This window comes from Diadema antillarum, unplaced genomic scaffold (genome assembly GCF_040938485.1).
Source record: "Diadema antillarum isolate AM-2024a unplaced genomic scaffold, OU_Dant_1.0 seq00000783_RagTag, whole genome shotgun sequence".
Taxonomy (NCBI): domain Eukaryota; kingdom Metazoa; phylum Echinodermata; class Echinoidea; order Diadematoida; family Diadematidae; genus Diadema; species Diadema antillarum.
The window spans coordinates 1808467-1830751 of record NW_027271671.1 but is presented as its reverse complement, the minus strand read 5'-3'; the positions used below and the strand labels follow the sequence as shown (position 1 = coordinate 1830751).

The 22285-nt window shown below is 37.9% G+C and overlaps 1 protein-coding gene across 1 annotated transcript in view; it reads left to right on the top strand.

The window, feature by feature from the left end:
* The window catches only part of LOC139739119 (cullin-5-like), a 57561-nt gene extending 36659 nt beyond the window's left edge, over positions 1-20902 (top strand). The window contains exons 10-19 of the mRNA XM_071649738.1: positions 3793-3900; positions 7004-7068; positions 7889-8021; positions 9195-9326; positions 9731-9854; positions 10250-10422; positions 13503-13664; positions 14555-14673; positions 15805-15928; positions 17520-20902. Coding sequence (XP_071505839.1) covers positions 3793-3900; positions 7004-7068; positions 7889-8021; positions 9195-9326; positions 9731-9854; positions 10250-10422; positions 13503-13664; positions 14555-14673; positions 15805-15928; positions 17520-17714 — 1335 coding nt within the window. The 3' untranslated portion in view covers positions 17715-20902. The remainder of the gene's footprint in view (positions 1-3792; positions 3901-7003; positions 7069-7888; positions 8022-9194; positions 9327-9730; positions 9855-10249; positions 10423-13502; positions 13665-14554; positions 14674-15804; positions 15929-17519) is intronic.
* The last annotated feature ends 1383 nt before the right edge of the window (positions 20903-22285 follow it).

Sequence of the window (22285 nt, the reverse complement as noted above, 5' to 3'; positions counted from 1 at the left end):
ATGCGTCCGGTCCCACAACGCTTGGTCTACTGTACTGTACAAAGTGTACGTACAGTGTATATAAGAGTATACGTACGCGCGCCACACATGTTATGCACAAGGGAAGAAAGGCCGGCCGGCTGGCCGGCAGCCCGAACTAGAAGTTGTTTACAGGATTGACAGCGCGTATGCATGCAATTCAAAGGAGCCGCCGCGCGCACAGACGATCGGCAATAGGATTTAACACGCAGTGCAATGGGACTAGAATAAAGGAAGCACATGTGACTCATTTCAGCGCTTCCTATTGGCTACATTCTTGAACCCATTTTATAAAACGAAAGAAAACGGCTGGTCCCGAGCATTTCGTTATAACGGGAGTGCACTGTATAGGAACACAACTTAGCACTTTGAACGTTCTAATTCAATCGACATACGCAACTTCTACAGGCCTTTTTCACTGTCATACGATTGGATGATACAATTTCATTTTTGTCTCGCCCATCGGAGGTGAAGACAAGACTAAGGGATCCAAATGGCGTCCGTCCGTCGTCCGTCCGTCGTCCGTCCGTCGTCCGTCCGTCGTCCGTCACAAATGTTAAAGTTTACCTGCAAGACTCTCTTATGATGCATAACTTGGCAACTGTTACAGCAATGGCAGCCACACTTGTGTGATAGAAGCACTAGGGGTATCTTCATGATATGGTGTTGTCGGAGGTCATGTGATGATGTCAAAGGTCATTTGAGGTCATATATTAAAGAGTATGTGCAAGACTCTTTTCTATGTTAAAGTTTACCTGCAAGACTCTCTTTTGACAAATAACTTCACATAAGTTGCTTGGATTACAACCTAACTTGGGTCATAGATGCACTGGGGGTACCTTCATGTTATGGTGCCGTTGGAGGTCACAGGATAAGGTCAAAGGTCATTTGAGGTCATACGTTAAAGTTTACTTGCAAGACTCTCTTATCACACGTAACTCGACACATGTTGCTACAATGACAATCAAACTTGGGTGATGGATGCACTGGGGGTACCTTCTTGTTATGGTGCCGTGAGAGGTCACATGATAAGGTCAAAGGTCATTTGAGGTCATACATTCAAGTTTACTTGCAAGACTCTCTTATCACACGTAACTCAGCACATGTTGCTACAATGGCAATCAAACTTGGGTGATGGTAAATGTCTCTTGGGAAGTTGAAGGTTACCACAAGGTCAAAGGTCACAGACAAGGGTCAACAAACTTTTAGGGCCCAATTTTAAGTTTTTAGGGCACATTTCGTTTATGGCTCATAACTTTTGATCCCTTTGTCCGTTTGTGACCAAACTTGGATTGAAGATGTCCCTTGGAGAGGTGAAGGTCGTCACAAGGCCAAAGGTCACAGACAGGGGTCAACAAACTTTTTGGGCCCAATGTTATGTTTTTAGGGCGCGTTTTGATTGTGGCTCATAACTTTTGATCCCTATGTCCGTTTGTGACCAAACTTGGACAGTAGATGTCCCGTGGGGAGTTAAAGGTCATCACAAGGTCAAAGGTCACAGAAAGGGGTCAACAAATTTTTAGGGCCCAATGTTAAGTTTTTATGGCGCGTTTCAATATGGCTCATTACTTTTGATCCCTTTGTCCGTTTGTGACCAAACTTGGATTGAAGATGTCCCTTGGAGAGGTGAAGGTCTCAAAGGTCACAGACAGGGGTCAACAAACTTTTTGGGCCCAATGTTATGTTTTTAGGGCGCGTTTTGATTGTGGCTCATAACTTTTGATCCCTATGTCCGTTTGTGACCAAACTTGGACAGTAGATGTCCCGTGGGGAGTTAAAGGTCATCACAAGGTCAAAGGTCACAGAAAGGGGTCAACAAATTTTTAGGGCCCAATGTTAAGTTTTTATGGCGCGTTTCAATATGGCTCATTACTTTTGATCCCTTTGTCCGTTTGTGACCAAACTTGGATGGTAAATGTCCCTTGGGGTGTTGAAGGTCACCACAAGGTCAAAGGTCATAAGCAGGTCAATTAACTTCTGGGAGTTATAAAAGATATTAATTCCTCGTACGCGAATGGGCGAGACACAATTTGGCACTTGCCTTGTCATTTCAAGGTTTCATTTAATTATCTTGATTGTACTGGATGTATTTCTTTCCTGTCGACCTTCTGTCACTTTCAGTTCATCCCAAACAGTATTGATGTAATGTTTAGGAAATAGCCATATTCCAGAATATCCTAGGGGTTCTATACGTCCAAATCAATATTGATCCATTTTGATTCCATTCCCCATGTCCATATCATCACTGATCATAAGTTGCCGCAATCAGATCAGCTGTAGATAGACCTATTTCACCAAAGGGTTATACTGCCAGTTTTGCTGATTGTCAAGGTCATGCTTCATCCTGTAATTCTGTCCGTATTTGAGATGTTCATGCATACTCTGAAATGTAGCAGTGGTTAAAATTGTGTATATGAATAAAGTGTAAATGTATGTGTATGATAGTGGGGTTATACAAGTCATTAGCTAGTATGAGTCAAAAACCACATTTCAAGGTATATTCAGATTGCAAATTCAAACAGCTGAGTATAAACTACACAGAATAAAAGCAACAACGAAAAAGACTGCCTATACTTTGTAGTTGTTTGCCTTATCGTGAATTTGAATTCCTCAACGCTCTCCACGACAGTGCTGATGCGACCTTGAATGCGTTGCACTTGCATTTTTAATTTGAATGCCCTTTTTACACCCTTGTGTGAGAAACTCATGAAATTGCATGCTGATGAGCTTGAATTGATTGAACTAGTTACCTTTTTGAATGTCAACTTCGGTGATCATTCAAATTCACTCAAACTTGAATGATCGCATCGTTAAATCGAATGCAAATCTGATGGAATTGGGCAGGAAAACCTATATTACGTGTGTACCACTCTGTCAAAATGAGTCATAAGTTGCGCAAGGAGTTTCCACATAATGGACCAAGAATGGATGGACCAAGAAAGCACTCTTGAGATCGCAAATGTTTTTTATAACAGGTTCTGATTCCTTGGTGTTATATCTCCCTTGTATTGAAAATTTTATAGTGAAATATGAGTAGAAGTACCCAAATTCAATGTTTTACTTGAACATCATCTGTGACTGTAGGTCATAGTCCGAAAGGGTACATTCACACTCTCCCAGTATCACTGTCTTCACCTCTAAAATCTGCGCTATAAACTCTGCCAAACAATGATAAAAAGAGGAAATTCTTTGCATGGGGAAAGACCTTCCACTTTAAAAGGACATTATGACCACTGATGCAAGTAAATGTATGATGTAAAGGTTATTGGTCAGAAGGCAAAGATAAGTCATCCCTCCATAATTTGGAGTTGGGCTGTGGGGATGAGGTGTACATGGAACTGACCAGCGTCCAACTCACTGTAGGGAAAAGTGGTCAATGTCAATCATTATATTCCTATTAATGTAAAAGCTTTTCCTGGGTAACGGGAAAAGGACAAAAAGAAAAAAAAAAAGAGAAAGGAAGTCTGACAGGAAGCAAAATAAAGGATTTTACATACTCAAAGAAGAGGAAAGGGCTGAGCATACTGACATTACAGGGCAACTTTTGAATAACATTACTGCAGTGTTGTTAAGTCACATGTGCCAGTAGCCTTGTTTGCTACATCTATGATGGATGCAGGCATGGGGTCAAAGATCAAGGGTCAAAGGTCTGTTCACTCATCCAAAACTGTCGCTCACAGTGTCAAGATATGCTTTGCACTTATTGGGTAAATGATGCAATATAGGGGAAGCATACCACTAATTTCCTTTAAATTTTCTTTTCCTTATGAACAGGATTCAGAGAAATATGTGGAGAGATTACTAGAATTATTCCACCGGTTCAGTTCACTTGTCAAGCAGGCATTTAATGATGATCCAAGATTCTTGACTTCAAGGGACAAGGTAAGATATTTAACACTTTCCTTATAAATATTCAAAATAGGAAGTGTCAAATTTTAGATGACAATTAAGATCAGTGAGAGACTTAACTTTCAATGATTTGTGAATAATTTGTCAGTGATCTCCAAAAAATTGTAGCAATTCTTGAGATACCTTTAAAAAATGATTGATAGACCTCCCGAGAGCTCATTGAGAAATCGGTGAAAGACTGCTGAAAGACCACAGAAAGACTGTTTTCTTGAAAGACTGCTAAAAAACAATTTTGAACTGTTCAGTATTCTTTACCCAGGATAGCCCCATCAGTGGTTTATACACTGTTATTCTTGGGGGCCCTGCAACAGAATAACATAGCGAATCGAGTTAGAAGGACCACTGAAGATTTAGGAAGTGGATCCGTAATTGTCTGCTGGGATGTATCTCACTTACATTGTGGACGGGACTAATAGTCATCATGAAAGTGAAGTTCAATGTTATTGCAGAGTCCTTGGGATGAGAGATGAAAGCCGTGTCACATTCCTTGACCCAAACTTTTTTAGTAATCAAAGGCAGCAGTTCTGGACCATATGGACAGAACAAAAGATAGTTTACTCCTGAAGACATTGGAGATGCAAGTTCCTTACAAAACCAGATTGCGAAAAGTGAAGTGATTAGTTTGTAGGTGCTTGATATCCACTGGAGTGCCCTTTCATTGAAATAAAGATGATTGGCAAATAGGAAGTTTGTAGACCAAAATTATTTCTGTCCATTGGTCTGTCAGTTGTAAATATTGTCTGATTGACCTCCCCTCGACATTTCGCGCCACGATTCCGCAACGCGCACAGATTTTGCCGCAGCGTTTCATGACTTTTTATGCCTCCGCCACGAAGTGGTGCCGGAGGCATTATGTTTTCGGGTTGTCCGTCCGTCCGTAATGAATTTTGTGGACAAGGTAACTATCAAAACCTGTTGAGTTATCCTAATGAAACTTAGCATGTATGTGTATTAGGGGGTGAAGTTGTGCCTATCAACTTTTGGGTGCACATGCTCAAGGTCAAAGGTCAAAAGGTCAAGGTCAAATACATAAAATTTCACAATTTCCACCATATCTATGCAATGCCCGAAGATATTTTCTTGAAACTTAGTGTATACATGTATTACTCGATTAAGATTCTCTGGTGAAAGTTTGGGTCATGAGGTCAAAGGTCAAAGGTCATAAGGTCAAGTAAAAACATTAAAACTTCCTTTTTTTTCTCCGTTCCTTGGAAAATTGTTCAAGGTATCTTCATGGAACATAGTATATACATGTACTGACTGGCAGTGATTACCTAGAGAATGTAGGGTTCATGGGGTCAAAGGTCAAGTGCAACACTTAAAGATTTTACTATTTCCCTCATGTTTATGCAGTGCCAGCAGGATTATTATTTTTTTTTACACTTGGTGTATGCATGTGTAACCTAATAGAAATTCTCTGGAAAGTTTTTCTTTGCCTTTTTCTTTTTTTTTGCCTCAAAGGTCAAAAGGTCAAAGATCATGTGAAAGTGCCGAACTAACTTTTTCCTCCATATCTCGGAAGTGGCTCAAGTTATCTTGAAACTTACTACATATTTATGCATGTTCTACCTGAAAGTGATTATCTTATGAATTTTAGGGTCAAAGGCTAGATGAAAATGGTAACAATTTACTATTCAATACAGAAATTGCACTTTTTCTCCATACCGGTACCTTGAAAATTACTCAATGCATAAACTTATGAATGGGTCAAAGTCAAGTTAAAGTCCTTAAATCCCCAAATACATGCTCTCCTATTCATCCAATTAAACCTAGGTCAAGGAAGGTGAACATTCAACACATTTGTGACAAACTTGTCATTTTAATATTTTGCCAATTTTGTGAAAATGTAATCACACATTGTCTACATGTACTATCTAGACCTATCAGGAGAATCATGCATTATGGCGGAGGCATACCAGTCGCCATAGCGACATTTCTAGTTTCATTGAAGTCTCCCGCATATTTTGAGACCAAATTTGCGACGTCCGGGTACACCGTTCTGAAGTTACGCAATGTTTTGCATATGCATGTCAACCCCAAAACAGCTCAAATTCATGATTTTGTGTGCAAATCCAATGCAAATTGTGTTTTTTTGTTTGATATAAATTAGATTATTTCAACTTTTAACCATTGAAATTAATCATTTCTAATGTAGATCAGCTTGGAAAAGTGCCTACAACAAATTTTGGCAAAAAAACAATAGAAAACAAAAGGTCGAAAAACAATGAAATACATAAGAAATTAACAAAACAATACAAAACAAAAGAAACTGATTTTGATTGCGCTATTTTTTCTGTAAGAAAATTGTTCGATATGTCTTGAGGAACTCTGACACAACAATTTAGCAATCCTTCAATGTTTTTAATGGAGTTATAGGTGAAAATATGATTTCATGCGTAAATTTGCATAATTAGTTTATTAAAAAATATCAAATCAAATTTTTTCTATTGTATGACCATATAATCTTGTAGTTGACATCCGCTCTATGTACACGCAAAATTTTGCGGCAATCGCGTGATCGGCGGCCGAGATCTGAAGGGGGGTCAAATTGACCCCCTCCCCAGTAAAAACTTGGTCTCAAATAGCCCAGTTAGAATAGGGTTAAAGATTAATAGGGCATGCAGACTTTGAGATGAAGCTCACAAACATGACAAAGAGAAGTATGAGAGCCTGTGTAAAGTTAGCAAGGGACAGGTGTTTGTGGAGCTAAAACTTCCAGGCACTTGTACATGTAGCTTAAAGTATGCAGACAGCAATTTGCATTTCAGTACAAACAGCTACAAGTCACCAAAGAATCGAATATCACTTGGAGGTTTCTTACTTGACCTAATGGCCTGATCTACATGCCAGATGTTCATGGCACTGCCAACTTTCAGATGGTTAATCTTCCTCATACTCTCTGCTGATGAAAGCCAATCACATTGAACTCTGTTTTGTCTTCATTCAGCTTTAGGCAGTTGCTCAAGAGCCATCTGTGAAGATCAGTAAAGCAGAATTTGAAGCTCTGAAGTGTGCAATTGTTGAAAATTTAATGGCTTGTGAAAAGACCTTGATATTCAGTCTTCTTTCTTTGCAGGCCTATAAGCATGTAGTAAATGACACAAAAGTCTTCCGACTAGAGCTACCAACAAAAAACAAAAGGTAAGTTAAAGTGCAGAAAAAAAAAAATCCAGATTGAATTCATGTATCTATCTCATACTTTGTAGATTCGCAATTGCTGTTTTGTTTAAGATGTATGCAATATTTCAGTGGTTGTTGAAGACAGTAATATCTGTTATTAAATTTGTGATTTAACTGTAAACATTTTTATTTTTCACTCTTCCAGTGGTTATTAAAGCACAAATGATTTACGCTTGTAAATGTTATTTTTCTGTCAGCAAATAGGTGTGCAGATGTTGATGTTAGTTAAGTTGATCTGTCATTGTAAGTGTCCTGCAAGTAAAAGCATTTTGAAGGAATATCACTATTCCTTCATTGTCAGAATTCTTTTATATTCATGATATCTATTAAGCAGAACCTGAAGATGTGATTCTACCAACATATGATTCTCTGATCATATGATCATAGCTATATTTTATTTGATTCTTTTCAAGTGTATTCAACGGTATGCATGATTGTGTAATGTAATGTTAACACAAGAGAAAATTCTTATTATTGTAAGCCTTTTGTCAAAAGTATCATCCCAATTTCTTTGGTGTGAAGTCCTGCTGCTGTGCCAGATGAATATTAGCCCACTGCAATTTGACTTGCTAGCCTTACTGTGACACATGGAATCATAGCCCATGAATGTATGAGAACGTAGCTGGGCCTGTTCTGTGATGAACTACATTTTGGTCAGAAATGAAAAGGGAAATACAATTATGTACAAGGCATCTTGCCCCTTTTAAGTCGAACATATAATTGTACAGTTTGTATACGCCATTTGTGTTGTCCTTATTTGCTTTATCTTTTTGCTACATAGTGCTGTTAGCAAATGTCAGCCAGAATCAAGATGCCCAGAACTTCTAGCAAACTACTGTGATATGCTTCTCAGGAAAACTCCACTCAGTAAAAAGCTCACATCAGAAGAAATTGAAAGCAAGCTGCGAAATGTGGTATGTGATGCACTTTTAATATTTATTCGTATTGAAACTAGTAGGCATTCACGGTGGTCATGTTTTTCATGTGTTTGGATGGTGTATGTGCCATGTTACATACTTGAATTTCAAATCAGACATAATAAAAAAATGATGTATTGTAATTGATTGTGAGGCCCCAAATGATGTGGTTACCTTTCAATTTGTTCAATACTATAAGGGGGTACTAAATGGTTGATGCATCAAGTCTCACAAATTTGATTTATCTTTAAATTCAGTTTAATCACTTTTAGTCTTTTAGCTTCTCTGAAAGAGCAATTCTACTCTACATAATTCTAAAATATGTGATCATAAAAACTGTTTATCTAGAACTCCTATTTTTTTTAATTGTCTGATTAGGTAGGTATAACATCTTAGTGGCGCCCTTTTCATTTCTTTAAAACCTTGTACACACTCTTCACTTTCAACTCTAAGAACTTTCGAAAGGATGATGCTACTGCTTGGAAAGTTAGCATTTGTCATGAGTAGAATTAGTTTAAATGGAGTGTGCAAAATTTCTACTTAATCTGATCATCCCTTCACTGCCATTGCTATAGAGTTCAACATTTTTCCAACAAGAATGGTCTTCAGTAGCGTAGGATACAGTTTTTCAGTTACGTATTCTGCAATAGTGAAGCAATCATACAACATTCTGCCTGTTCCTTAGTTGAGCAAGGAGGGCCATGCAAATCAGTTTCTGTATCATTGTCTCTTTTTTATCATCACAGAGACATTTTCACTGATATAATGAATGTTGGAGGAGCCTTGGATTACAATGTTAGGTTCTGAACGCTCTTTGTCTACGGGAGTTTAGATAATTTATTACATACAACCAGTACTTGACACATTGGATGTCATTTATGATGATTTTTGTATTCTCTGGACCTAAAAATTGAATTTCTGTGTGCTCTTTCTGAATTGTGTTTTATCTGTGGGTTCATTAAATGGTTTTTGGAAGTTTATTTCAATCAAGTCTTTATGTCCCCTCTCTATCATACCTGCAGTCATTGTCTTTTTGTTTCCACCATTTAATGTATTTGTATATCATATTCTATTCTTCTTCATTGCCATGCTTGTGACAAAAAGGAGATGGCAGTAAATGTTAAGATGTACAGACCATTGATGATATTAATTTTGAACTTGTCTTCGTAGCTACTGGTGCTGAAGTATGTACAAAACAAGGATGTGTTTATGAGGTACCACAAGGCACACTTGACAAGGAGACTGATACTGGACACCTCAGCAGACAGTGAGAAGGAGGAAAACATGGTAGAGTGGCTCAGGGTAAGAATTTTAGCCTCAGACTCTCAGTGGAGCTATCCTTAGATAGAATGGGTTCTTTGCACACTTTGTTTGGAGGAGAAATGTGATGTAGCAGAACAAAGGGTTTCAATTGATTAGCAAAAAAAAAAAAAATCAAACTACACCCTACCAACAACTAGCATGGAGTCGAAGTTTTACATGTTTTACAATGTCCTTTATATTTTGAAGTGCCATTCACTCATCTTAGATTGAAAGATTATGCTCAGCATAATAACAAAGTGGTAACGTAATACACAAATATGGCAGTAGGAGAGAGGAAAAGCAAAGAATTATTGCAGTTTTCAATACTTTTCCGCCAGTTGTCCTTACTTTTGGCCTCTTAATCGTCAATAAAACTTGATGAGAAGTTGTGACGTTTCTTGCAGGAAGTGGGCATGCCTGCAGACTATGTGAACAAGCTAGCCAGGATGTTCCAGGACATCAAGGTCTCAGAGGACCTAAACCAGGCCTTCAAGGAGCTGCATAGAAATAACTATGGCAATGTTGCAGGTAATAATAATATCTACAGATGTTAACAAACTTTTGTAACAGCGCTAGTGAAACATTACATAGGGATGGACATACACTATGTGCATGTATCTTATAGCTGTATCTTTTTCAACACACACACACACACACACACACACACACACACAAAACTTCATTACATTTTCTGTGATCTTTCAGGTCCTGCTTCCCAACTGTCCTCTTTGTAGGAAACCATTCCTGTACCCTTCAATGTCTATGATAAGAAAGCAAGTATGTAGCCATTAAGTGCTGTATTCCCTTGATACATATAGGTGCTCTGGAATGACACAAAAGATACATAACAGAAATCTTTGTGTTCAGTTTAATGATAATGATATGCCATTATTAACCAATTTCTGTATCTGCTTCTTTCTCAGATAATATGAACATCAAAATTCTGAATGCGGGTGCATGGTCAAGAAGCAGTGAGCGTGTGCCAGTTTCCCTACCTGTGGAACTTGAGGACTTTATTCCTGAGGTGGAGGATTTCTATAGGAATAAGCACAGTGGTAGGAAGCTGCAGTGGCACCACCTTATGTCCAATGGAATTGTAAGTCCTGTTTTTGTGCCTCCGCCACGAAGTGTCGCCGGAGGCATTATGTTTTTGGTTTGTCCGTCCGTCCGTCCTTCCGTCTGTCCGTAATCAATTTTGTGGACAGCGTATCTAAAAAACCGTTAGAGGTATCCTAATGAAACTTGGCATATATATGTATGAGTGAGTGAAGTTGTGCCTATCAACTTTAAGGTGCACATGCTCAAGGTCAAAGGTCAAAAGGTGAAGGTCAAATGCTCAAAATTTCACTATTTCCCCTATATCTCTTCAATGCCTGGAGGTATTTTCTTGAAACTTGGTGTATACATGAACTACCAAATAAAGATTCCCCAGAGAGAGTTTTGGGTCATGAGGTCAAAGGTCAAGGGTCAAAGGTCAAGTGAAAATGTTAAAATTTCACTTTTTTCTCCATATCTCACAAACATTTCAAGGTATCTTCATGGAACTTAGTATATATGCATGTACTGACTGGCAGTGATCATGTAGGGATTTTAGGGGTCATGGGTGAAAGGTCAGGGGTCAAAGGTCGATGTCAACTCATCAAAATGTCATTATTTCCCTCTTATCTGTGCAATGCCTGCAGGATTTTTTCTTGAAACTTAGTGTATGCATGTATTACCCAATACAGATTCTCTTGGAAGTTTCTTGTCAAAAGGTCAAAGGCCAAAAGGTTAAAGGTCAAGTGAAAGTGCTAAATTTCACTTCTTCTTTAAACTTAGTTGTATGAAAGGGTCAGAAGTTTGGTACAAATCCCCAACTACCTGCACATCTTATTAGCAAGTAAAGCCATTCACCCAAATAAATCTAGTTCAAGGAAAGTTAACATTCAATACATTTGTGACAAACCTGTAATTTTAATATTTTTCCACTTATGTGAAACTGTCATCATACATTGTCAAGACATTGTGCTATAGACCTATTCGGAGAACTATAATGCATTATTGCGGAGGCATACCAGTCGCTATATTTCTAGTTCATTGATGTGCTTTATTCTTAAGAGGATTATTGATGACTTTTCATTAGCTCACCTGAGCCAAAGGCTCAAATGAGCTATTGTGATCACTTTTCGTCCGGCGTCTGGCGTGTGGCGTGCATAAAGTTTTTACGTTTTTATCTTCTTCTTGAAAACCCCATGACAAATATTCACCAAATAGTTTTGGTGGAGGTGAGGATTCAGCTTTTAACTTTTTGTAAGATACTTAATAACCACTTTAAGAAATGTTTAGGAGCATACAATTTTAAGAGGAGTTCAAAGTTAATTTGATGAAAATTGGTCTTGAGATGGCTTAGATATCCAAAAAGTAAAACAAAACAATCCCAATAAAAGGTGGGTCCCACCTTTTAGTATGATCACTTTGTTTTGGATATCTCAGCCATTTCAAAACCAGTTTTCCTCACATAAACCTTCAATTCCTCTTAGGAATGTGTCATCTTTCATATTTCATGGGAGGTTTCTCATCTCAAAAAATCATCATTAAAAAAAAAAGATAGGAAACCTGAAGCTCCATCTCAACTGAAACTGTACCAGCCCTTTAATGCTATGAATTAGTACATCGATGAGTGTTGTTTCAGGTTTGTTCATGGTGGATCAAGGGGTGCCCCCTTGGAGCTCAGTGGAAGGGTCCAAATGGAGGCCTGAATTGTACATTTTCATCTTAATGAAAACCCCATGACAGATTTTCACCAAACTTGGCAGGTAGCATCACTAGGGGTATAGGATCTCAATTTGTTCAGATGGGCACCATGCCCCCCCCACCCCACCCCAGGGGGCCCCAACCCCCCCCCCCCCCCCCCAAAAAAAAAAAAAAAAAAAAAATAATAATAATAATAATAATAACAAAAAAAAAATTTAAAAATAAAATAAGGAATCTTTAAAAATCCTCTTCTGTAGAACCAGAAGTAATGGAGCTAAGTTAATACTCTGAGTAAGTACATTGATGAGTGTAGTTTCAAGTTTGTTCATGGCGGATCCAGGGGTGCCCCTTGGAGCAGGAGGAGGGGAGGGGTCCAAATAGGGTACCTTTGTAAACTGTACATTTTCTCCTCCCTCTTGAAAACCCAATTACGGATTTCACCACACTTGGCAGGTAGCAACCCTAGGGGGATAGGATCTCAGTTTTTACAAAAGAGCACCATGCTCCCCCTCGGGAGTCCTAGCCCCCCTGCCCCAAATTAAGGAACCTGAAAAAAAAAAATTACATTCAACCCACTGAAGTTTATTTATTTATTTTTTCTTATTAGACTGCATTGTTCATTTGTTCTTAGAGACAGTGTACTTGTCAGATATTTTACCAGTGTGATGTTATAATCATGCATATGGATACCATGCCCCCATAGAAGCCCTCAAAGCTGCCCCCCCCCCCCCCAAAGTTTGCAATGTTCTCGGGTATTAGTCTGCAAGAATGCATGGAAGGTGAACTTGCAATACTCGGGTGAGCCCGAGACCCCTGGTCTCTTGTTCATGAGCAAGTAAATACATATTTAACTCTGTTTGCCAATTGGTACATCCACTGTTTTTTTTTTTCTCGCATGTCTAGAAACTACTTTGTAATTGCCAATGAATAAAGATTGCCTAATCCCCTTAAGGCCTGTTGTGTCACCCAAACTTTCCTGTTGTACTTGAGGTACATGTTTACTGTATACGCTGAATATTTCGCAAGGTTTTTATATTCACAAATTTCGCAAGTCGGGTGCTATTCGCGAAATTAAAGACACACAAAGATATTGACTCTGATCCTGATGTGAATGTGACGTGCGCGTTTACAATTCTCCTTTCAGTACAAGACTCCATGATCGCGAATTTAACCACTCGCGAAATTGTCGGGAATTCCCGAGTTGCAAAAATTTAGACTCGCGAAATATATGGCTTATACAGTATGCCTGAGAGGGGTGGCTAGCGAACAATTCAACCAAATTTGGGGAATTGACTGAATGCCAATGACAAAACAAAGCAACTTACATCTAAGTGCCTGGGCTCATAAGTAGTTGAAGGGAAATGAAAGAGTTCTCAAGATTAGACTTAAACATAAAACATTTTATTGTCAGTGTGTGTTATATGTTTCTGCGATATCTTCTAGATCACCTTGAAGAATGAGGTAGGCATGTTTGACCTGGAGGTCACAACCTTTCAGATGGGCGTCCTCTTTGCATGGAACCAGAGGCCACATGACAAGATATCACTGGAGAATCTTCGGCTGGCCACAGAGCTGCCAGACCATGAACTCAGGAGGACTCTGTGGGTAAGTTGACTTACAGTCATTTTCTGGTATTTTATCTTTTCATTTTTTTTTTTCTTCGTGCGTGTGTTTTTGTATAGATTTGCTGTCAGTTTCTTTGCTGGTTAGGGTATCTTTTTACCTTGCTTGGTATACAAAAAAAAAAAAGAAAAAGAAAAAGAAAGGGGGCAGGAGAAAAGAAGAAGTTGAGAGCACTTGTTTTATGCATAGGAGACTAGCAGACAATATTTGTGTACATTGGAGGCTACTGTAAATGTATGAAATTTCCTTGGCAAAATGTTGAGAATATACAGATATTGATTTTATCGTTTGACTTGTATATATTGCATCATCTTCATTGAATTTTACCTTCCCCATGCCAAATTGACATATTGGTGTCAACATTGGTCACATTTTATTCTTCATGCATCAGTTTTGCTTTTTTTCTGTGCAAATTGAAATTATTGTGCACCTTCAGAGCGAGTTGACCACTCGCCATTTTTCCAAAGAAGTTAGCCTTCTTAAAGTTATATGTTCGTGAATTGAACTTGACTCTTTCTTGATGGTGTTTCATGCCCAAATTTATTTGTGTACTCCCTTATTCTCAATATGTAGGCTATTATGATTGATTATGCAAGCTGAGTGACACTTAATGGATGAAGATGAAGCATTTACATCATTGGTTGGTGATGATCTCTATGCGTGATTCCATTTCGCCATTTCGTGCAACATGTTTACAAGTACTTGCACATATTCACAGGACACTGAATTTATTCTCGCTATAGAAAAAAAAAATTGTCATGTTGTGTAAGTGAATTTGAAAAGTTTTCCACACATTATGTTTTGATTTCTGGTATATACACTTCAAACTGCACAAATGATAATACAGCTTCATCATAACTCCTTCACAACAGTCACTGGTGGCATTTGCCAAACTCAAAAGGCAGCTAATCCTCATGCATCCTGAGGCTAAATCACCCAAGGAGTTCAGTGATGGAACTGTCTTCTGGGTCAACCAGGAATTTGCTGTCATGTAAGTCTGACCAAAATTTGATGCACTGTGTGTCTGTTTTTTGCTTTGAAAAGTGATGAATTCCCCAAGCTGAGTATTCTGAGAGATGCGTGGCTTTGACTCTGTGATAACCATCAGGAGATGGTCCTGCTGTCAGTAGAGCCACCTGAGAAGGACAGGCTGTCTGAGCTCTAGACATTTTTCATCTTTTTTTTTTTTCTTACTGATTTGTGCCACATTCCTGTCAGTGTATTTGTGATGTATTGTATTCACTTGGATATTGCTTGTGCAGTGGACAAACCCATCTGAGAAGAAAATAAAAGCAAATTTTTCTTACCCTTTGGAGCAATTGGAATAGAAAATTGAATGACCAAAAATTGAATGACCTTTTGTTGTTGTTATACAAAGTATGTGTTTTTCAGCATCTGATGAGCTACTTGTAATGTTGATACAGGAATCACATTTGAAAGATGGAAAGATTACTTCCACAGTGTAAGAGTTATTGAAAATTATTGATATGGAAAATTTTCAGTGTATGTATACATGTTCATATGTTACCTTAAAAGCTAGATTGTGTGCAGTCTTTGCCTCATTTTTCATATCCTGTTGTGGAATGTGCCAAAGTCACGGTAGTTCAAGCACACTCTGATGAGGTTTTAGTTTTACTTTGTTTTCACATTATCTAATTCCCCATTCTCTGTCCAGTTGTTCCTTTTTAAATACAATGAATAGGGAAAAAAAGAAGAGAAAGAAATTGGCTGTAGTATGTTTACGAAGTGTCTATGAGACATATTTGCTTTTTTTTTTTGGGGGGGGGGGGAGGTGTTGAAGGGAGATACTTTGCAAATGAAGCAGTATTTGATTCAATCATTAAAAATGTAAAGTCCAAAGTAGACAGTGCCTAACAGTATTGTGTGCAATATTTATGTATATCAAGTTGAGTACAGTACTATCGATATACGATGTACATTTCCCATAAAACAGAGCAAATATGACTATTCAGTTGTAAACAGTGACTATCCAAAGTCATTAGAATGTTGAAGCTCAGGCCACATGCAGAACTTTGCTGTTTTTGAAGACTAAAGATTTGAAGAAAAAAACATTCTGTTTTCATTTATTGTGTATCATGTAAATCACCACTGATCCCTCCAGAAAGAATGGCAAGCCCCAGAAGCGAGGCAAGATCAACCTGATAGGCAGGCTTCAACTATCCACAGAGAGAAGTGCTGAAGAGGATAAAGAAGGCATTGTACAACTCAGGATTCTCAGGACTCAGGTGTGTTCAAGATCTTCATTTCATGAGGCATTACACGTGACTTTGTGACAATAAAAGGCACATCCTTCGTGTCTTTAACATAATATGATGATATCACCATTTGCACCAGTAGGATATATTTCACACTTTCTGGAAAGGCTATTTGGTATTGATAGACATGGTTTTTTTTTTAAGTTTTACCTTGTGCCATTCATGATGGTAATCCACTTTGCAAGCTCCTGTACTTTCCACAAAGTTAACTAATATGTTGTCTCATTACGTGATATGTCATAGGATAATGTTATGATGCTATGCATTCATTTTGTGTTTAACAAGGGTCACTGAAATCGTGCTTTAATATGCTGTTTTACATATTTATGACCTTTGCTGATGTTCAGTCCAGTCCAGTGATAATGAAGATGACATCTTCAAAGAGGCATTTAGGATGAAAGTTATTCCAAAGTTCTTGAATAGTTAAAGATGCCAAAGAAGGATTTAGAAAATCAACAGCTGACATTACATAATTATCTAGATGATCCTAAGCAGACAATATTATACAGATGATGACTGGCGGGGGAGGGAACATACCGAATGTTCCACCTGAAGGAATGGTTTGAAATGCTATTGAGGGAGGTTATAACTTATAGCCTCCCGAAATAGCATTTCATACCCTGAGAATGGAACGTTTGGTACATGTTCCTGACAACAAAAGTCATCATCTGTTTTATTTTATGAGTTAGTCAAATTATCACACTTTCATACGCATTACAATAATCGGTCATCTGCTTTTTCACATTGTATGAAATAGGCAAATTTATCCTGTCGATTGCGTAAAAAATATGATCGTTCAATTGTTTGGTATCGTTTGTCATTTCTTACGTGAAAATGTTTTCCCATGGGAGAACATTACAAAAAAAGTTCTGCCCATGGGCAAACATAACCAATGTACCTCCATCACGTGAACTTGTTTAGCCAATCACTAACCAGTATTTGACTAACCCATTTAATATATGCGTACAATGCCCTTTTTTTCCAAGCGTATTTGCCTCTCTGTTGAAGCTTTTTGAACCATTGCTTACCTGACAATGCTATCATATATGTACAATCCACAGCATTGGTGTGGATGTCGATTAGTGAGTGAGGAGTTTACTCCATGGAGTGATCTTTGTACCACATCTGTGGAGCACTCCTCATAATTATGCTTCTTAGTGGGCAGCTCGCAGTAGTGTGCTTGTTTTCGGGAGCCTCTAGTCTTCATGCATTGTACATGACCAAACCAGCTGAGCTGGGCATAGCTTGTGATAGCTTCAGTGCATTCAGACCTACATAGCTCTCTCAAAAACCTGCCGAGGTACTCTATTACATATGTCAGTGATAGGGTGGAGTGATATGTGTTAAGATCTTAATTAATTATGAATCATGAGACAAATCTAAATTTATGCAAATTGATATACCTCACTTCACTTGGTATGCTTTCTTTCCTTCACTGGTTAGGGATTAGAGATGACACATTGAAGGACTTGACTAATCAATATGTAGATTTCACTAGTAATAACTTTGCAGACTTAAGTTACATTATATCATGACAATGCCTTCTTGTATCCTTCAACAGGAAGCAATAGTGAAGATCATGAAGATGAGGAAGAAGCTGAGCAATGCCCAGCTGCAGACAGAGCTTGTTGAAATCCTGAAAAACATGTTCCTCCCTCAAAAGAAAATGATCAAGGAGCAGATCGAGTGGCTGATTGAACACAAGTACATGAAGCGGGACGAGGGAGACATCAATACATTTATCTACTTGGCCTGAAAAGATGGAGAATCAGACAGTAGAGCTATGTGTTGCAAATGAAGAATGGTGCCTCAACCCAAGGGGTTGGAGAAAGATGAATCAGTACACCTTTGGGTGTACATGGTGCACATGTCAATGGTCAGCAAACATGGTGCTTTGCTCTGGGAATGCAAGTTGCAGCAGAAGAGGTGTTTTGTTGGATATGTGTTCTGTGTCATCAATCTAGCATAGTTTCAGCAAATGTCATTTCATCACTGCTGAACTGAAGCAGAAGCACACATTGCTATCTGTAGGAGGCACTCTTGAATGGGCAGACGAGAAGGACAAAGTTTGTATCAATTCAAACTTGTCGTTCTCAAGTGCAATCGATCTTACTTCTTGTGCCGATAGGGGTTATATACCATGGTGTTGCATGAGTATAAATAAGTATAAATGCTCATGACACTGATTTTTTAAAGCTTTGATCCATGCTGAAAACATGTTATTGATGTTCTCAATTCCTCTTCAAATTTCATTAGAAAAGGATTATAAAGTTTTACTTTTGTAACCCATGCAGTGGATGTGATATTATGGCATCGTGAATCCCATTATGATAAAAACCAATAGAACAAGCATTCAATATTGAGAGGAGATTTTCTTTTTTATGCCTCCGCCACGAAGTGGTGCCGGAGGCATTATTTCTTTCTCTTTTCTTTCTTACTTGCATGCCTACAACACAACTCTCTTGATATAGAAAGCTTAGTTCATAAACATTTACAGAAATACTTGCTATGTGAGAGGATATTATTTTCATGATCAGTCAAAATTACCTCACACACTCATAAAAGAAGGTGTAACTGAATCTCAAGCTCTTGATCGCAGACTCATTTAATGTTGTGATGTATGGATAGAAGAATTCTGCAAATGTCACTATTATCAATTGCTACAGCTGGTGTCTTGAAACAAGTAGAGTAAGAAGGGGGAGGGGATTAGTAAGGTGACTGATCTCCTTAACTTCAATGTTACTAGGCACTGTATCCATGCTGGCTATGCACTAAACCCCAGACTGCCATATTAATCTGTGTGGACGCCAACTATGAGTGAAAAGCAGTAGCACAATTAGTTTGCAATGGTTGATATTTGTTTGTCTTTGTTCTCCTTCCAGAAATGTTCTGCACAAAGTCGTTTAAAGAGATTGTGCCAAAGTTGTACTTAGCAAGAAGGGAATGAAGCAGATGCATCTTGCATCAATTGTTACCATGTACTGTAAAAGAACAAGTCACACACAAATTGAAGATTGGTATGCATGAGAAAATGAGAGACCAATAAAGAAGGGGGAGAGGGATTTATGAGGTCAAAGAGTTTGAGATTATTATCTCTTTGATACTTACAGACTTGCCATTACACACTCAAACAGTTTGATGTATTACTATCTCATCTATAAGTCCATTACATGCCTCTCCTGCACCTATGATAATGCACTCCATGCATCTTGCTGTATTTACCTAACATTGTCCCCACTACACAAATTATTTCAAACCACCTGTAATGAATTCATGATGGCAGTGCACTTATACTCTGTATATCCATTGAGCAAATTGCTGAATTGCTGTGATGTTATCAATAGCATACATTTGAAGCATTGCATTTTAAAGTACCCTTAACTTCACATGAAAATGTGCTAACAAGATTATTTTCTGATATGCAAGTGGGGCTTCACTTCACTAGCTGTTATTATCTTGTCCCACATGAGCATATTCCAATGGCAAGCTGGTCATCTGCTTTTCAAAATTACCCTTTTTACAAAGTTAAATCCTGTGGTCTTAAGTTTCTAATTATAGTGGGGTTTGCCTGTCTTTCTTGAAAGGCTTGATTATACTGATCATTTCGCTGTACTTTAGGTTAAGCATTAAATGCTGATATTATGTAGCATTTGTTCAGTCACTTTCAAGGTTATGTGAATTGATCAGAGAAAACTGCTGGCCACTATCATGTTACCCTGTTCTCTGTCAGAGGAAATGAGAAGTGCAAGGTGCATTTGCTAATCATTATTATTCAGATATCCATTGCTTGCAATCAACACAGTGCAACTTTGTTCTTTAAGGTATTATGGGACTGATGATTTCATTCATCCTTCCACTTGATAACAGTATAGGAAGCACTAAACAATGATTTGCCACATGATATTTTCGTAGTATTACTGTCTAAGAAAACCTGGGTGACCTATTTTTAACAGATCCTGTGATTGGTGAGGACTTACCATCGGCCATTTTAGGTATGTAAATCTGAAGGCATGTGCTTTAAGTTCACAGTGCCAGAGGTGTATAAGTGCATATGTTTATGCAATAAGTGATTTAAAGGCATGTGTCATACAGTAATATATATGCTCAATCATTCAGGTTTCATAAGTATGTCCCTGCACATATTTATGTGCATTTTTCAATAATTCTATGAGTGATGAATTATCATTCAATTGCTTGATATAACTTGTGGGCAGACAGTAGGATAGGATGTTAATTAACCTTTCAATATGGATCTTTGCCTGAGTTGCAGGGTGAAATGTGCAGTTTGCAGGAAATTTTACAAGATCTGAGGGTTCATGCTAGCAATTTCTATGGATCTTGGCAGGTGGAGGCTCTGTGAGTAGAAGCATTAAGTTCAGTGGCAGTCATGGAAGTTAAGAAATGGAATGCAGGTAAACTATAAAGTTGGAAAAATTGTAAATTTTGATCACTCATATTGCAATACATAGTGAAATGTGACCGATAATTGTCACAGAAGTGTGGCTGGTATAATTTTGAGAACATATGTCAAGGCCATTGTTATTGTGAAAAATATGAGATTTCAAATTGAGTGCACAATTTTGCTATAATTAACCAAGATATGTGTATAACTTGAACAAAGCATGATATTGAATGAAGTCAATATTTAATTCAAGTGTAACAGGCCAGGGATCAGGGTGTGAGCTCAACTTCTAATAGATGACTGAGTTAATGAGGTAATTCAGAGTGATCAGAAGAACAGGATTTGATCAGATAGGGATATCATAGAATGGCAGGGGAACTCGGGTATTGAAGCTGAGAAAAGGCAACTGATCGTAAAGATAGTCACAGCTGTTGAATCATCAGCAGTTGAGCAAGCAAGCCGTACACAACTGTACATTTTATGACTACAGTACCTTAGAGTTTATAAAAAGATAACTGGTGCATTTCCAATGTTTCTTTTCTATTCAATAGACCCTTGTTTTTATCTGCTGTTGGTAACAACATGCTCTGGATTATGATTAGGGAGTCGGTAACACATGACTTTATAGTATATCTGTGTTACTTGTCTTTTTGGGGGGTGGGGGGGGGGAAGCCTCTTGGACATTTGCAGTTTTGATACTTATATAATTATGATGTTTGAATTATGTTGATTTGTGCAAATTAAGTGGTTGAAATGTACATGTACAAATATACTGATGAAGAGAAATTGAAATTCATACAACTGTTGTCACTTGAGCAGTTCTATATTCATGAGAGTGAAAAAAAAAATTGAGAGAATAAAATTATGATGGAAACAAGAATATCAAAGATACTCTGAGCATCAACCTTTGTAATGTTTGTGCTTGCCCTATTTGATTTAACTGGGATTTTTTGTATTGTTGTTTACTTAATGTGTAGCTCTTACCCATTGCAGTGTAAGCATTGCATGGAGTGAAAGCGTGGAACCTGTCTTCTTTTTTCTGTTTTTATTTTAGAACATATCCTCCCACAGTGATGTTCAGATGATGGTAATAAGAAAACCCTGAAGCAGATCTGTAAGCTTTATTTTTCTCCCAGGAAGGGGGCGGGGGGCTTCATGTATCAACCTCATTGACTCTCCCAAAGGACTAAGAAATTTACTGAGTTAGTACGTGCATGTATTAAGATCGGATGGCAGTAAATTGACAGTTCACTATGTACATGTCATGCAGGAGCTTAGGCATGATATCTACAGACTTTATCTCTGTCCAAGGATTTACCTGTGAGTTGACTGCAACTACACAGAAAACACTTGTTTGAGGTGAAGATCTCACTTAAATGCCAGTGAGAATTTATTATACATAGTAGCATGATACCGTAAGAAGTACTTGGGAAAAAGGTTTAATGATAAAGTTCTTAGATTTGAAGAGTTTTCTTGTAGAATAAACTAAGATACCGTGTGTCTCTGATTCTGTATACCTTCAGATGGTGTGTGTAGCTCTTGCAATATTTTATTCTTGAATTACTAATAATGACCGATATGACAGTAGCACTATGAAGGTATGCAGAGCAATCTTCCTGGAAGCACTTCAGGGTGTAGAAGAAATGAGAAGATGTATGCTTGTGCCAGAAAATAGATTTGAGAGGAATTCAGTTCAATTCAATTTAATTCAGTTCAAAATATCCTTATTCCAATCACGTCTATCAAAAGGCATGAGTACATTTACATGGTATGTGATAGTTAAACAGTGATCTTATAAGGAGGGCAATACTCAAAGTTACATACATTAGTACATGTAAAATCTGCGTGTAAATTGTGTTGGATTGCCCTTTCGTAAAATAGCAGTGTAAATAATTTCCTTTTAATGAAATCGATGAATCATTTGC